This window comes from Macaca mulatta, chromosome 7, assembly GCF_049350105.2.
Source record: "Macaca mulatta isolate MMU2019108-1 chromosome 7, T2T-MMU8v2.0, whole genome shotgun sequence".
Taxonomy (NCBI): domain Eukaryota; kingdom Metazoa; phylum Chordata; class Mammalia; order Primates; family Cercopithecidae; genus Macaca; species Macaca mulatta.
The window spans coordinates 134,135,526-134,154,652 of record NC_133412.1 but is presented as its reverse complement, the minus strand read 5'-3'; the positions used below and the strand labels follow the sequence as shown (position 1 = coordinate 134,154,652).

Sequence of the window (19,127 nt, the reverse complement as noted above, 5' to 3'; positions counted from 1 at the left end):
AAAACATAGATGCATTAAAAATGGAAAGAAACTAAAATGTATTGATAGCCATTATCTCTGGGTGGTAAAATAGTAGGTCATTTTTCTTCTTTATAGTTTTCTATATACATTTTTCCAAATTTCAGGAAAGGGCATTAATTACCAATTGTAAAATATTAAAATTTTCATATAAAGGCATTAGAATACAGAATGAGAAAAAGGTAGGTTAACATGATTTTGTATTTGTTCATTGAAAAAAACAAAACTGGATGCACATATAAAGCCAGAAGGATATACTTAAAATACCAGAAAGTAGACATTTTTATGTGATAGCAATATGAGCAATGTTTATTTTCGCCTTGTTTGCATATATGTGGTTTCAATTTTTCAATGTGAGATATCTATGTAGACATTTTTAAAAGTTAAAGTTAATTAATTCCCCAAGACCTCAATAGATTTGTATGTAAAGGAGAAACAATTCATGAAAGAAATACAACTAGTAAATACACATGAAGAAAATCCAATCACTGATGCTAATTAAAGAAATAATGAGACTGTTGCAATTAATCTAGCAAAATTAGTAAACAAAAATATTCAAGGATGTGGCACAATTGGACTTCATACATTGCTAGTGATCTTGCCAATTAGTACTATCTCTTGGAAAAACAATGATTATATGTAGCAAGAGCAATAAAAATGTAGGGGCAATCTACTCTAAGAAAATAAAATAGAGAAAATTCTATGTACATGAAGCTGTTGAATACATTATTATAATAATGAGAAGCTGGAGGAAAATTCTATATATATCCAACATCTGAAAATATTTAGAACAGCATACTCAATGAAATGTTATGTGGCTTTAAGAAAAAACACAATGAATAAAATGGAAAATGATGATGATATGAATATAATTATTAACTATATTTTTTAAAGCTTTTGGGAAAAATTCAAAAGAATTAAAAGGACAGTGACTAGGTTAGAGATGTTATGCATGATTTTTATTTGCTTTTTTTTCTAAATTTTATCGTAGCTGTCAGATTTTTACACTGAAGTGTATACACATACATACACATGCACAATAGTAACAAAGTAAAACTTATGCAAAAATGGGAGCTTGGGGCATCAAAGACCAATAGAGACTTTTTCAAATTGTTTGGCAGATAACCTCAAAATTCCCACTTTGCAATAATGCATCCTCTTTCATTCTCTATCAGATAGCCAGTCTCCCACTGCCACGTTAAATTAAGCAAAAGTCTTCTTCTATATGGATTTCAACCAGTGGCTTCTAATATGAACTTAGTTGTTACTGTTGGGTGCTGACAACTTCCTCTTTAACAGAACAAGAGAAGGAGCAGCAGCAGAAACAGCACCATGACAACACTTTTCCCTTCTCCACCCTAATTTGTGTCATTAGGAAATACATATGCCAGAAACTATAACCTATGCATAAGTATTTACAGATTTAGTGGGCCTGAAGCTTTGCTCTCTCCATTTGCACATGCCCCTCAATTCCTGGTATGCAGGAAGTACTAAAAGAGTACACATATTAATAATACAAAAATGATACTCAACATGTTTATCTTCTAGTCACTCTTGAGTAAGAATCAAAACAGAAATTTCAAAAGATCTTTCATTGAGGAACACCTGGCAACCAAATTTCTGAAGCTGGCAAAAGGCCCAGGGCTCTATGTCTGAAATGTCTTTCCTTCTGGGACCCAATATTAGACCCAGACAGTTGCAGTGCCAGGAGGAAAAATGCCCAAAGGAATACCAAAGTAGATTCCATCTGTTAGTTTTGCTGTCCCTCGTAGATAACAATACTGCATTATACCCTTGAAAATCTGTTGAGAGTGCAGATTTCATGTGAAGTATTCTTATCATAATAAAATAAAACAAAAAATTATAAGCCAAAAAAAAAAAAAAAAAGGTCATGAAGCTGAAGTCGTACAAAAGGGAGCATTTAATCCCCAGGACCAGGACTCTTTTCTCCTGCGTAAGAATAAAGGAACACTTTTTGAAATTCTGAACACCACTTACTTTATACTATTTCAGATCACAATTCATTTAATGCCCATAAACGTCATATAACTGACCAAAGCACTGAACTGTGGGACTGAAGATAACTTTACCTCCTCCCAGCAGTAACTCAGAACCACAGTTATGGAATGTTAGAGCTGGAAGAGCCCTTAGAGATCATCTGGCTCAACAACTTCATTTTATATGTCTGTAAAATCAGCAAAAGGAAGATGATGATCTTAGTCACAGTAGCAATGGAAATACTTTCAGATACTACCTCGTTTATTTCAAGATCATGCTTTGCATTCTCCTTTTCACAGGATTGAACTTTAAATTCTTAATATAAAAATAATTTTACTGTAAAATACAATTTCTCTATCCTTGGCTTGGCTACTGGTTATTGTTAATCATTTCTTATCCTTAATAATTCATCTTAATAAAGCCAATTGTAAATACAGTGCTTTTCTTTACCATTCATTAACAATAAAGGCAACACAGTAAAGCACGGTAAAATTAGTTTAGATTTCATGTGTGTGTCACAGACAAATGAATTGTATTTCTCAGTGGATATTTTCCAAAGAACAGAAATTATTAAACTTACAAAATAAAACTGCCACCTGAGAAAAACAAACTAGTAAAAAGAAATCTCAAAAAGTACATATTAGATACATTTATTTTGTAAATAAGCATTCTAGAAGAATGTACTAACTTTAATTTTTTCCTAAGGGGGGAATAAAGAACAATCTAACAGAACTCCTGTTTTCCTACTGTGGTCTAAATATACATTCTCTTTAAGCCAAAAGAATTAGAGTAAAAACCTTTATACTTCCTAGAGAACTTGTTTGATCTGTGGATTTAATCCTGTATGATAAAAATGTTCCAAGTATGAAATATAGAGTATAAATCCTTAGCTGTACTGCAAACGCTTTGGCATGCAGATGTATTTTTCCATATTTTAATGAAAACCAGATTTATTTATAAGTTGCTTTAATTTCATTCTCGAAAGGAATGGAACAAGAGTATCACATGTTCTGAATTAGGATCTTACTCACATCCAATACCAATTATGTAACTAAAATGCAAGACAACTTAATTGTGTCAATCATATTCCCCTGACAAGATCATTAAATGTTAACAGAGAGCTTCCAACTTTAACAGTCATAGATTTTAAAAATGTAAGTTATTCTATGAAATATATAGATATATCATGAAAGTTCAGTATAAGTATTATAGCTTCTGACATCTATTAGATTATTATGAACACAGTTTCATTTTGATATCTTTATAAAGATTTATATTTCAAAGGTACACCAAGCCTGCAGATAACCCAGAAAATTAGCACACCTGAAAGATCATAATTAAAATTTATTGTAAATCAAACCCTAAAATAAAAGTTTATCAATATCATGTTGATCTCATAGAATACTGCCATGTAAGTCTATCTAGAAAAAAAACTGTCTTTTATAGATAGTAAAGTCAATTATTATAATATTTGTTTCTTAATTATTTTCTAGCATGAAGCTTTCAAGACTAATGATTTATCTGCGTTCAAATAAGTTAATATAATTAGCCAAAATAAATGAATATATATTACATTTAAAACAAGATAAGGTTGTTAAAAAGACGTACAATTTTAAAATGTAACAGAGATGATGCAAATTGACCACAGCATTTTGAAGTATATGATTTAAAAAATCTATTTCTAACATGTAAAAATAACATTTTAATCAATTTTCTATTAATATGACTGAGATGGAAGTTCATTTTAATTTTTATTTTAAAAAAACAAACAAAAAATCAATGCAGCAATGTAAATCATTTGCCAATTATTTAAAACGAAGCTATGGTAAAAATATCAGTTTTAGAGAAAGAAGACCTAAATTTCAATACCAGTTCTGCCACATACTACTTTAATTATTTCTAAAATATTACATATATTTACAATCCCTTCTCTTTCCACCGACATGTGACAATAAAAGAATACAAATAGGAGCCACGAAATTCAGGACCAAGAAAAAAGAAAACACATGTGACAACTGTTGGAATTAATACAGTTATATTAATTCAAATGTGTCACATTTGACTCTGAGCTTCCCGGCAGTCAGGGCAAAAAGGGAAACACCACCTTTAATATAGTAATTATTAGAATTTCTTAATTCTCCACATTTACACTGAGCTATAAGTTTCTGTATACACATGCTTGTTTATACACATGCTATTAGCATATGTATATATATCTTACTTGATCATCCCAGCAACTTTAAGAAGGCAATATTGGTACCCCCATTACATCACATAAAAAAACCTAAGGCTCCAAGTAACTTATATAGTCAAAACAAGTTAAATTAAGTTCCTGAGATTATTGAATATGAAATGGATAGAGCACATATCTCCTTACTCTTAGTCTAGTCCTCTTTATTCTACCTCATATTGCCTTGATTTCTTAACCCTAAAATATAAATTTCTCGCATAGAATTTGAGTAATAGAAGGTGCCCTCAATGTTTTCCACAGCAAATACAAAAATGAATTTTACATAGCTATTTCTAACAGGAATTGTTTATCAACCTAAGGATAGAATCAAAATGTAACTAGATAAAACTGTAGCTAAAATAAGGTAGTTGTATCAGATGTGATAATGAATGTGGAAACCTCATTAATTGTAAAGTATCATACAAATGAACAATATCTTCTGATGAAGAAAAATCATTTAGGACTTCTATTTGTCTTTTTTAAACTAAATTTTCTTGATGGTTTCTATTCAGATCAAAAGTATACCACACTTTTCTTACAAATATGTATTTGCAGTTATCTAAGTAGAATTCTTTAATGGAAGCTGAATTGTAAAAGCTAAAAACTAATTTTTGAAATCTTTCCTTGCATTCCAGAACAAGTTCAATTATTGAAGCAGAACAACCCAATATTCAAATCTAAAAGTCTGACAGGTTTTGTATTGTGGTTTGAAATTTAACTATGTGAAATAACTTGATGGCAATTAAAATGATTTATCCTGTCTTTTCAAGTTCATTTTTCTAAAATTTTCTTGTTCTACACAGTGAAAAGAAAAGCACAATTAATTTTGTTTTTTCCCTATAAAGAGGCAAGTCAAATATAAGATGCATTGTTTTAAATAAAGATAAAAGAGATATGACATGGTTTAGCATTATTTATAATATTGTTCAAAAACAGGAAATGAAACAATTAAGTCCTTGCAAATAATTTATTTTTTTGCCATGGTATACAATAGGAATTTCAAACATGTATAATTGTAACTGCCACATTTTTTATCAGTATGATTTGCTGAGAAGTGACAGCAATATCACTCACTCCCCTCCTTTGTTTAAGACCTGTACTGTCAGTATATTCAATCTTCTCCCATCCCCAACCCCAGTCTTGCGTATCCCCAGAAATTTACCCTTTACTCCTCCTTAAAAGCGTCTCAATCTCAGATCTGTCTTAGCCTACCTCACATCCCCAAGGAATGCAAGGGTTATATCTGGTGCTTCATATGGTTCACAGAACAGTGCTTTCATATGGGTAATCAATAAACGTTGGCTGAGTAGTTTCTATTCTATTACTGCTTCATTTCTGCCTAATTTGTAAGTGTCTTCAGGGCAAGGACTACATTTATTTTACTTGCCACTAAAGCTTAATAAATATTTACTGAATTAATAAATGAATGGACACAATGTAAAATGCTTTTTCTTACCTACTATAGTCTCCAGTCAAAAATTCTGCAATAGCAGCAGGAAACTCTGTTTTAATAATTAAAAGATAAGATGACATAGCTGCAAAAGAATAAAAAGTGTTTCTATTAGAATTCTATGATTTTTTAACCATTTAAAGAATAATCCATCTAGGAACACAGATGTCCATTAAAGCTATGACAACATATGAAAGATTAACTTATAACACACTATACCAAAGAGATACACACACCCACACACACACACACACACACACACATGAATAAAGATAAGTAACTGTAGAGAAGAATAATTGTTAAGTACATTAAGTATCTTTTGTTTACATTCCAAGTCCAAAGCAAACTAGGTAAGAGAAAGGGTCTTGATTTCAGGCTACTTTTAAATGGAATTTGTACAAAGTTTTACAAAAACTCTCTTATATGTTATCACCTCTTTTAAGGCATTAGAGGTTAGTTTAGCAACAACTGACATAGACACAGAAGTTTAATAGGTATGACTAGTAACTGGATTATTTGTTCCTTCTTACTACAGAAAGATGCCTCCTCACAACAGAGAAGTCTCATTCCCTCTGTCCCTTTCTTTGCCTCTCTACTATCCACCCCTGCATTATGAACACATAATTATAGGATAAAAAGAATACATAATGAATTACATTTAAAATCAGTCTCTAAAAAGAGAGAAAGTTCAATAGAAACCATTAAGTATATTAAAAAGACAAAAGTTCCAACTTTTATTCCATTTTATTAACAGGGTTCATCTATATTATACAATCATAACCTGAAGCCAGCATTATTTCTCACATTTAATCTAACAGAGTCTGAGAAATAACTAGCTTTTGTAGCACTTTAATAATGATCCTAATTCTGATGTAGCTATAACAAAATTCTATAAAAATACTAGGAAAAGTTTTAATATGGTTATAGAATACAGAACTCATTCATATGTAAATACTTGAGTTTAAGCTTAAATACTTAAATATATAGAAACTCAGATGATTTGCAGTCAGAAGTTCAATTTAACAGAGTAAGAGTCTCTTTCCCCACAGAGATTATGTTTGTGTGTGTTGGGAGCGGGCGGCAAAAAGAAAATGCCCATGAAGAATAGAGTGTTTGGGAGGCCACGGCAGGCGGATCACGAGGTCAGGTGTTCAAGACCAGCCTGGCCAACATGGTGAAACCCTGTCTCTACTAAAAATACAAAAATTAGCCAGGCATGGTGGCACGCGCCTGTAGTCCCAGCTAACTTGGGAGGATAAGGCAGGAGAATCGCTTGAAACTGGAAGGCGGAGGTTGCAGTGAGCTGAGACTGCGCCACTGCACTCCAGTCTGGATGAAAGAGCAAAATTCCATCTCAAAAAAAAAAAAAAAAAAAAAAGAATAAAAAGTATACTTTGTGTGCACATTAATTTTATTACTTATTTATTTTTCAGGAAACATTTCACTTTCTCCTTACAAAACTTACAAAAACTAAGAACAAAAATGAATGCCAAGTTTCAGTGGCAAAAATCTGGGGAAAAATTGATTAAAAGGCTCAAATAGTTTAAGAAGAATGTATATTTCTCAATCAACATTATTTGAAAGGAGCCGAATTTCATGATTATAATGATATGTGACCATTTAACTTGAGAAAAAAAAGGATACACGATAGTTTGTGTGTAAATTTGTATGTAGATAGATAATACTACAAACATACACACACTCTCAATTTTTTTTAGTAAAATAACATGTATTTATGGCAAAGTAAAATTTAGAACAGTTAAATAATCACTTCTTTGTGATGAAAATATACATATACATATTTTTTCAGTTTACAATGATTTCTTTTTCCCTAGCAGAAGTATAGCTATGTCTCAGTGAGTTGACTAAAACCCACTGAGACATTTCTGCAAAATCTTTTAGTTATGGGGTATTACAACTGATTGTATGTGAAAATGTGTTCTGTATTGTTCATATTATCATAAGGAAAAATGCTATCAATTTGGCACAGAACAGAAGGAAGGTTTAGATTAACTTTCTCCATTCAAGGATTTGGAGATTTTATAATATTTTACCGATTCCAAAGAACTCTACACATACAGTGCAAAGATAAAAATTGTGAATTGAATTTTCTGAAACTGTCCTAGATTTACTTAAATATATCTTGTGAGAGAGACAGAGAGAACAGAAAAAAAGACAAAATACCTTGAAAACAAGGAAAGCCGACTTCCTATAAAATGTAATTTATTATCTGCCCATCTTTCTTTCTTGCTTGGATTAACCCAACACCACATGCATTTCTGAAGTTTCAGACATTCATCTCTTTCAGTAATTTTCTATTATTTGTTTTGGACCTTTAGCTGTAGAAAGCTTCAGTGAATATGAGATCCTATTTCTTTCTAATATAATATCTTTCATTCTTTCCAGAATTTCTATTAGCCTCTAGCTAATCATTTGATCACTTTTATCCTCTGTTGTACCCTTAACTCTTTGGTTTTCAAATGGGAGTACTATTTCATTAGATTCCAGTCTGAAGAATCATATATATTTTAAGAAATATGAACTCAGCAAACATGTGTTTCTCTCTCAAAGAAGACCTCACATACAAGATACAAATATAATAAAACGTACAAAACATTGCTTCTTTTCTAGAAAACGTTAGTATATATTTTAAGAGCTACACAACCACAGAGCTTACTATAGGGGAAAACCCACACAGATTAAGCCAGTAAAACAAAGACCACTACCATTCTACTCACTATGAAAATTATTTTTTTCTTAATCACAAGTAAACTTTCATGTAAGAACTAGCACTTTAACACATTATATTATATATAATACAGAGAAGAAACAAAAAGATTACTAAATACAATTAAGTTAGGAAATATATCTTAATTAAATTCATACAAAAGAACATCAGCTCAATAAAATGAACGGGAAAAGTTTTAAAGATATACTATTGATAGGAATGCTCATATTGCTTTTGTTTTTAACTAAAAGGTTTACTAGATCAAATAGCTGGCTGCCACACTTTTTGTCTCGTGTCTTTTATAAATGGCATAAGAAAGTGTTTAAGCACATATCTTTCAGATCAGTCATAAGGAAAAATTTGTAAATGATTTTGGGTGACATCGACACATAGTATAGATTCCTAAAACAAGACACATCATGTCCTACTCTCAATTAATAGCTGCAATTGGGTCATCCACAAGAGCCATGCATATAGTTAAGTGACCCCAAACCACCAAAGCCAAAATCAGTGACAGAAGATATACCTTGATGTCAGGTATTCAGCCACTATAAATCACTTAGTTTTACCATATTAACTAAACAGGTATTCTTTTCTACTTAATTTTAAACATAACTAATAGAACTCATTTAATAGAAACTTCTCTGGAAAAAAATAAAACATCTGTCAACTTAAAACACAGAAGTTGAAAGCATTTTTAAAAAAAACATGGAGAAGTAACATTAATATTAAAAAAGGACTAAAATGGGGTAAAATCTGATTAGGTAATAGCAAGTTGCAAGGTGTTAATATCTGTTGATCTAACCAGAAGTTGAAAGCATTTTTTAAAAAAAACTTGGAGAAGCAACAGTAATATTAAAAAATGACTAAAATGGGGTAAAATCTGATTAGGTAATAGCAAGTTGCAAGGTGTTAATATCTGTTGATCTAACCAGAAGTTGAAAGCATTTTTTAAAAAAAACTTGGAGAAGCAACAGTAATATTAAAAAATGACTAAAATGGGGTAAAATCTGATTAGGTAATAGCAAGTTGCAAGGTGTTAATATCTGTTGATCTAATCATAAAGAGAAATACATGAATTGGGCCCAGGAGGTTGAGAGGAGAGATGTTAGAAACAGAGAAATGGGAAAGGAACTCTGGGCAGAGATCCATGAGAACAGCGAACATCTTTGTTTTTCAGGTGCCTACTGTATGCTTGGTGGTATTCTACACAAGTTATTTCCTCACTTAATCTTTATACAAACCTGTGAGGTACATATTATTTATTTCACAGAATATAAGGAGGTACAAAGAAGTAACTTGCCCAAGCTAGTGATGGTGGAAACAGCCAGTCTGGGTTGAGAAACTTGTTCTATTAACTAGTGTGCCATGAGAAAGTGCAGGAGCAAAGTGAAAAAGTAAACAAAACAAAGACAAATAAGGAAAGTCTACCAGAAGGACCACTCTTCAGAATTATTTTTCTTTTTTAAATCAGTATTTAAACAAACTACTTCTGAATGCTGAGATTAACAGTTAACTTCAAAGGAAATGAATCTCTATCACAGAGAACATTAGTCAGAAGCTTTAGTAACACTTAGAATTTTCATTTCATCTTGAGATATATTTTCAATGCATTTCATTTTTCAGTATTGTCACTGCTTTGGTGAAGTGATTAGTTCAAAATTCATGGAGTTTCATGATGAGATTCTATTGCATCTACTACTATGACTCTACTGTATTTATGGCTGTGATTGTAGTTCTGAAGAGAAAGTTTCCTATTCTCACATATTTGAAATATTAACACTCCACTGAAATCTAAAAAGTAAAAATCAGTCTCTGTGCTTCCAAATACTGTATTCTTAGGGATTATTTTTCCCAGCATTCTGAAAATGCTTCCCAAGTTGTCGTTATTAAGCATACAAACTTAAAAAAAAAAACCAACCCTTAATTGGAGTTTGGGCCTAAGACATCATTACAGTTTATGAAGATAAGTATCTTTTTTGTTAAACACATAATATATATGTATGAGGATAGAATTACTTGCAGCTATTTTTAAAACAGAATTAGGTTTTCAGCACTTGGGGGAAGTTCAGCAATTCTTAAAGGATTACTCAGCCCTAAACAAACGGATGTAGTATGGGAAAAGAATAAGTTTGCCTTTCTGTCTCAGAGAGATTCAATTTTATTTCAAACATGTTTTTAGTCATGGATACTAACTGGTTTATTCTATTCAATGTGTCTTATTAATCTGGTGGTTCCACAAAATATCTAAATGCCACTGAAGTTCTATCTGCACTCAAATAGAACAGAACACATGCATAAATGAAAATCAAAATATATGGAGGAAATGCTCCCCCATGACCCTAGGTATATCTTTGTCTTATCATTTTCAAGATCTTAAATTTGAATAAAAAATGACCAAAATATCTACTGCTCTGAAAATTTTATAATTTTCAATAGAAATTACTAAGAAAAATATTTTTTAAAACCTTAAAAAAAATACATTACCAGCAAATGTTATCAAATGAAGTGCTGGTGAAAAAGACTCTCCAAATTTCCTGTACCTCTCCTATTTTAAGGCAGTGCTTTCCAGAATAGAATTCTAGACACTGTCTCGAGAAAGCTGCAGTTTCACTACAGATAAACTGACCAGCAGATGGCGATGTATCTGCACGCCCTATCCTAGTTTCCCAAGAGACAATACAAACTAGTTCATCTGAAACACTCTTAGTACTTTTCTACCCTACCAAAAAGTAAATAAATAAAATGCATGAATGAATATACAGGAAGAAAGTAAATCAAAGTAGTTTCTAGCATCTAATATTGTGATTTTTCAAATACTGAGAATTTGAGATTTTTATAATTCTCAACTGAAAATGATATTATTTATACCTTTATCTTTATGAGATTTCGAAATGGGGTTACTCGAGTCCATAGATTACCAAACTGAGGTGTTAATAAAGGCTGCAAGAGTAAGGTGTGCGGATTCTGTGCCAGACTGAAACACCTGGGTCATTCTAGCAATTTCAGGTTTTCAGTAAGACTACTAATGTTTATGGTTTTCCTTTCACAATATGTAGTAATGATTAAATCTTTAATCTCCTTTAAAGAACTGGGGCTTTGAAGAACTAAGGAAAGCATATGCTATTCATAGTGATCCTTCGTATTTATAAGAGCAAAATACGAATATAACATCCTCCTAGGAGCTACTCATCTTTCCACATTTTGAATTGGGCAAGTAAGACTTTTTCTGGCTTGACTAAGATGATGATTGGGATGTAGTGTTTGATTTCTAGTGATATTCTAGCCTGCTGAATGGTTTACTTCAGGAGTTCAAATGAATGTGAAACCAACTACTTACCTCAGTTTTTAGGAAAAGAATCACATAATACAACACTGTTACAGGAACTATGTGAAAACTACGTTATACTTATTTCTACTACAGTTCTTAATCCTTTATCCTTAGTTGTTAGGCCACCAAATTCAAACTTTCTAAGCCAGAATTGTCCCACCTATAACAGCATTAAATATTAAAACTTCCAGACACTTCTTTTCTGACCTTGGGTCCCAGTAGTAGTGGCTCTCAGCAAATGCTACTCCAGCACCTGAGGAAATGGGCTACAGAGGGTTACCTCTGGCTCTAGCCGATTTTGAGCCTCTTATTCATTAGTATTGGGAGGATATCAGGAATTGCTTTTAAGTAGTAATTTACTATATGGTTCTCAAATTTCCAAAGCTAAGGATTTCTATAACCTTAGAATAAGAGTGTTAAATTTAGTGTGTTGCATTTTTTCCATTATAAAATTTAGAGATTTTAATTGAAGACAGTAGATTTTTTCAATCAATTTGTTAGACCACACTAGTGCCTTGTGACTAATATTTGGTGCCTAATTAATCTCAGGGGAGAAAAAAGATTTTCTGTGAAGTTCTAACAGTAGACGCTTTCCTAAGAAATATATGTTTACTTCCGTATACTGTGGGTTTCTCTTCCTGGTCAATCAACTCTCTTTTTGCTCTTGAAGAAGTACTAAGCCAGGTCACTAGCTTTTCCCTCTCTCCCTTCTTATTCCTTTCTTTCTTCCTATAATAAATGTTATTTACTAAATGCGTACTATGTGCTAAGTACTAGGGATGTAAATAAATGAGCACATTAATTTGATTTATGGAATATGAAAATGTGGGAAATAAACTGGGTCTTTGGTGAAAGACACATGAAACAAATATTGATCAAGGGCAATTCGTGGTCATTTTGCTTTTAAAGGCCTTCCATTTCCATTGTTTTCATGGATTTACCACAAGAATTGTATCTCATGAAAATTGAGAAGTATTTAAATGTTACAAAGAATAAGAGAGTTAAGAAACATTAAGATATGATTTACTTAATCTGAAAATAATAGATATTTTACATATATATATATATATATATATATATTTTTTTTTTTTTTTTTTTTTTTTTGAGACAGTCTCGCTCTGTTGCCCAGGATGCAGTTCAGTGGCGAGATCTTGGCTCACTGCAACCTCTGTCTCCCAGGTTTAAATGATTCTCCTGCCTCAGCCACCTGAGTAGCTGGGACTTACAGGCACGCAACCCTACACCTGGCAAATTTTTTGTATTTTCAGTAGAGACTGGGTTTCACCATGCTGCCCAGGCTGGTCTCAAACTCCTGAGCTCAGGCAATCCTCCCACTTTGGCCTCTCAAAGTGCTAGGCTTACAGGCATGAGCCTCCACACCCAGCCTATTTCGATATATTTTTAATCTATTTTACATAAATGAGATCTAACTCTTCCCAATATTTTGAACTTTTAAATTTTTATATAATTCTAAACTAGAAATCATTCTATGGTCTTTCAAGTTTCTTTTTTTATTGTTTACATAGTATATTCAATTGTCTCTTTGAGGCAAAATCTTAGGCTTTTAAGCAGAATTTTAAAAACTGTCTTATTCATTCAACAAATATTACTTATTGAGCCCTTCTCAGAAACTAGGTAAAGTTAGGGAAACACATAGTTCCTGTCCCCAGGGCGTTAGGAAATCTTCAACATTTAATCTTTTCACATTTTTCAAACTTTTACTATATCACAGCAGAAAGAATCTAGGCCAACTGAGCAAGGTTTGAATCCAGGCTTCATTATGGGGTAAATGTGAGCAAGCTACTTATCTCCACTGCACACTGATCTCCTCTCTATAAAATGAAGATAATATCTATATTGAAGAGTCCTTATAATTAAAGTATCTAGTAGAGTGCTAGACCTAAATAGAATCTATTACATTATTTTTCAGTTTTAATTTAAACAACCACTGCAAAACTCAGATAATTTATACTAACAAACATTCTATTTTTTAAACAAATGTTATCTGAACTACATTATTTGCAGACAGGCACTTAAGATGTGTAAAAATTCAATCTGATTTACACTTAATATAATCTTTTAAATATCCAATGTATTTCCAATTAATAAAGAAAATAATCAAAATCCATTTTAAAGTAACATTAAATAAGTCATTATATGATTGACTTATTATAATAAAACAGTATATATATCCTTATTTAATATAATGACAAAGGATATTAAATAGCCTCCCAAATAAGTATGTTGTTTATTTGCAAGCACACATGGACCAGAAGTTCCACAGATTCTGTATATATCAATCAAGAAACTACTTTTTAAGATTAGGGTTCCTAGACTTTAACATAAGAGGAGGTTCTAAAGCGTAGTCCTAAGAACTGAAGTTCCCTTTTTTGTAGTGACAAAAAATGGCATCCATGAACGCTTTAGGGCAATAGCTATTGATTTGTTAAAGATACCTAAGAAAGGGCCAAATCATCTTTTGAACCAAGTATAACCCTCTCATTGAACTTTCCTGTATTAAAATATGTTAATAACCTAAAATAATTAATGTGCCTCCCAATGTGCCAAATTTGAATTCAAATTTTGGGGTCAGAAGGGACCCTAAGTTCCCTGCCTCCCACTCTACCTTCCAACAATTTAACAAAGAGGGAACTGAAGCCTAGACAGTGAGAGGGAGGGATTTTCACAAGACATATGGCTACCCAACGGCAGAGACTGGAGTGGATAGAATTTAAGGTATCTGACTTTCAATCCAGTGTTCTGCTCACAAGAGCAAGCTTCCAATTCTATTATAATAAAGAAATGGTTTATGTACATCTGGCTATGAAAAAAAGACAGAAAAAAACTCTGAAAATATGTATTTGGTTATTACTGACTGGGCACTTAATACACTTTTAACCAATGTGAAGAAAATTATGAGGATATCATTCTAAAAACTAAATAAGCATTGCCAGCTTTTCTAAATTTAAGAGACATTAAAAACTTCTGTCACTGCTCTAAATCACCTTCTTTTAAAATGTTCTAAAATAAGCAAGCAAGCAAACCAAAAAACTTAAGAGTTGGAAAAACTCATCATCTATCCACCACCAAATGCAAGAATCCTTTCTAGAATTCTGGCAATTGACCAACCAGCTCTGTTCGAATGTTTTCAGGGCTAAGGAGCATTTTCAAAGGGATGTAGGACATCCTCATTATCACACAGCTTAGTTACAAGGCTACTCCAAATGAGAAAACCCAAACCAGCTTCTCTGTAGATTTCTATACTTTAGCACCAGTTCCACCCTCTGGAACAATACTTGAATTAGTCTAGTGTCTTTTTGTGTATTTTGTGTTCAGTCTTTCAAATATTTGAAGCTAGCTGCCAGTCTAGCATTTCCCTTTTCTCGATAAATATATCTAGAATATTTAAAGTACTTAGAAAGAGATCATACAAATCATTTCAGCTCTATTCTGCTCAACAAAAGTTTATCAATTCCCAGGTATTACGCTAGGTGCTGGGAGTACAAAGAGAAATGAGGCATATTTTTGAGCTAAAGGAACTTAACAATACAGGGGGGTACAGGAGCATATATAGAGAGAACTTAAATCTAGTAACAGCAAGTGCTACAAGTATAGCCATCTCCAATAACAGTTATAAACAAGATTAGAGGACAAGAAAGGAATCAAGGTGAAAGGGACAAAGAATACAACAGTGGGCATTGTGCCAGGGTCACAAATTTGTATCTAAATTGCTGAACTGAACAGTCTACATAAACTGTTAAACAATGGTTCAATGTAACCTAAACAAAATGTGATAGTTCTTAGAACCTATATAGACAGGATAAAGAGGGATTCAAAATATAAAAATATATACCATATTCAGAAACATTATCCGTGCACAGTTAAGCAATACTTATTTGCTAAATAAATTATTCTAAAAGAGATCTTAAAATTAATGACTATAACAAATTCATAAATGAAGAGACTGGTTTTCTTGACTTCTGCTGTGAAGTGTGAAGTAGTGTGTGTTAGGAGAAAATTATCTGGTATGGCATGCAAGAAAGCATTCTTTTTATTCATAACATTTTTTCATGAAAATTCAAAAAATTAAAACAGGATTCCAAAACAATGGCAGCACAATTCACTGATGGAATATTAATTTTTTCCTTTACAAAAAAAAACTATTAAAGATGGAATTTGATTGAACAATACTTAAAGTGATATACCTCAGACCTCTTGAGTATGAGAGCTGAAGTTTATTAAAACTGTCATCTTTGAATTAAACTGTTACATGTAAAAAATAAGATTAAAATGTCCTCTGACTATATAATCCTGTATAAGAGTGCATGTCAACTTTTTCTGTGTATTTTCCTTTAAGAGCATTTATTTAGCACTCCAGTCAATGATAAAAGAAAACTAAGATATTGTTCAGCATTAAGTAACTTCTTTACAACATATACACACATGATACCCATATTTTGGATTTAAATGTTTAATACATTTAATACTCAGTAACTGTCTATAATTAACAGTTTTATTTCTACATAGTTCTCAATATTGAGATCATTTCTAGAATCGGTTATTAATAGGAACAAGATACAGGATAAATGTGAGAATGTTTATTTATCTCAGATTTACTTATGTTTTAAACCACTTGGTCATTTAAAATTGTTGGTTACAAGAGGACATTGTTGTCCATACTTGACTGTCCATAGCCCAAGGAACACTAATCCCTCTAAAGTAGTATCTGCCAATAGGGTGATTAGAACAAAAGTAGAGGGAAAATATTTTAAAATCATCAGGAGAGCTTTTCCAGATTGTATCCTACCTTCACAATCACAGAAAGCCAATGTTTTAGAGGTGTGTTGCAGACCTAATAACACGACTGCAATCAGGATTTAGCTGGAACTGAATTTAGAAGCTACTGTCGCAAATGCTGCTAAAAAGGATCCAAAAAAAAAAAAGTTAAGAAGCCAACATGCAGGCTTCTGAAGATACCTATGTCTACAGAAGTTCCCAGCTAGATCTGTAGTAAGACAGCAATTCAAAGGAAGGACATTATTGCCATCACATTTATGCATAAACAATGCACTTTCAATTGCTTACCTCCAATATTCTGAATTATTATGGTGCCTGCCACCACCACCTGTAAAAAAACAAAAATATTCAGTAGAAAGCGAAATAATAGAAAAGAATCAGTATTTTATTATAATCCAGTAACTATTACTAAAAAAGCAGATGCAGAAGTTGTAAGTGAAGAGAAACTAAAAAGAAATTTGCCGGTCATTTGAAACACATAAAATTAATAATCATCACATTAAAAAGTATTTCTTTAACAGTTCCACAGTTACTATAAAGAAGTTTTTGAAATTTTTCTTGGCAGTCATTTTTAAATAGTTATAAGTGTTAAAAGCTAGTAATCGATAATTATCAAAGTATAAAAATTAAAAGTGTGGGAGTGGTGTCTCATTCCCTTTCTTGCTGGTTTTACCACACTGCTTAAATAAGTAGAAAAAGACAGGCTGGGGTGTGCTATGCCAATGACATATTGCCTAAAAGGAAATGATATAAGTTTTCTGATTTTATCAGCTTGGCATATACCAAGACTTTGAGCATCTCAGTCCCAGAGATTAATAAAGTCTAGAGCCCAATTATTCTCAAACCCTGAAATTATAGGTAAAATGCTCCAAACTCAGTAATGTGAATTAAGCCGAGTATGAGACAATGGGAGTTGGCAAGAACTGTAGGATATTGGAGAATTCCTCCCCCTTAAGTGGGGCAGGTGCTACTCAGCTCTGGCCACTTGATAACATGTGAGAATATGGATCCAATGTAGCCAGATCTTCTCATTTTTCAAAGAAAGTCAGAAAATAAATTTTTTCATACTTTAATGATGTTTAGTTGGTAATCAGTTAAAAATAAAAAATATTTGAGCCATACAAAATGTTCCCGAGGACTAAATTCAGTCTGCAGGCTTGTTAGCTTATCATCTTTGATGAGATTCCTGGGGAACTCAAGGTAATCAGATATAGTTAGAGGAAACAGTAAAACACTGTGCTTCCATTTGGGCCTTTCAATCACTCAAATCTTGATGGATCGGAACCCCAACGTATGCTCGCAGCTGATTAGCTGTTTAGCATCATTCAGTTCTACATGAATTGGGAACAGATCATCTTTCATGCCCATCTTTGTTAGGAATTCTATCAGTGGCACGGCATTTGCCTATCCTGAAAACCATCTAAGTTATTAGGACCTAGGAGACTTGAGGTTTGCAGAAGAGGTCTAATGATATGAAACTTCACAAAGTGTCTTTGGAGATGTGGTGATTGCCACTTGAATGCTCTCCAGAAAAGACTCTGCATTTCAGTCTATGTAAAAATTAGTTCCAAAATGTCAAAGTTATTTGTGAAAAGACTATTTTGAACTTGTGTATGCTATCTTCAGTACAAATGATACCTACTGTCAGTAGTAGGTATACATGAAATTTGGTTTTATTTTCAATTAATATATTGCAAAAAATGGTAATATTAACTTATTGATTATTCTTTCATTCTTTGGTTGAATTTAAGCATTTCATATCTTGAAAGCTAGAATATCTATCTATCTACCTACCTACTTGCCTACCTAATTATGTTTTTAATGCCTAGCACAGTACATGGTACAAAGCATTTAATCAATAAATATTTGGTGAATAAATACCAATTTATAGACATTTAAATAAATCTTCCTCAAAAAGTTCAAAACATTTCAAAAAATTTCTTTATCATAGTATTATCCCATATTATAACCATATAATATCTGGATAGAAGGAAATGGTTAAGTTTCAACCCAACTATGGAAGTGGGGAGAAAATCTAAACAAGCAACTGAACAACAACTCCTCATTCAGAGTATGCTTTGTCTAGTGTGCCTGCCTACTATGAACTTTTTTTGGTGCATGTATTAAAACAACAATGCAACTACTCTAGAGTTTTAGGAAAAGAAGACTCTCAGCAGTCCCTACTCTTTAAACTTTGCTGCTATACAAACAATGCAGGAAATATGAACATGAAATGACAATGATATCAGTGATGCTACTTAGAATTATATTTATAAGTTATGTTATATTAATTGTGGAATTTTCTCATACAAAAATATTTTCTTCTTTGTTTAAACTAGATGGAGGAAATTGATCCCTGGCTACACCAAACATCCTAATCCTCTAGAACAGAAAAATTGCTGCTAAGTAAGATTAACAAAACCTTTTACCCTCAAGTAACATACTCTGTTTCGTCTAAGTTTCAGGTTACTAAGGTCCAAGCCACGATGCTATATAGTATATGATTTAAGCATTCCTTTTTGTACTTTAAAAACAAAGTTAGGGCCGGGCATAGTGGCTCACACCTGTAATCCCA

The 19,127-nt window shown here is 32.2% G+C and overlaps 1 protein-coding gene across 5 annotated transcripts in view; it reads right to left on the bottom strand.

The window, feature by feature from the left end:
- The window catches only part of SLC38A6 (solute carrier family 38 member 6), a 55,397-nt gene that overhangs the window by 16,506 nt on the left and 19,764 nt on the right, over positions 1-19,127 (bottom strand). For all 5 annotated transcript variants that reach the window (XM_015143831.3, XM_077941096.1, XM_015143829.3 and 2 more), the window contains exons 5-6: positions 16,841-16,880; positions 5,703-5,781 (exon numbers count right to left, since the gene is read on the bottom strand). In XM_015143831.3, the coding sequence (XP_014999317.2) occupies positions 5,703-5,781; positions 16,841-16,880 (119 nt within the window). The remainder of the gene's footprint in view (positions 1-5,702; positions 5,782-16,840; positions 16,881-19,127) is intronic.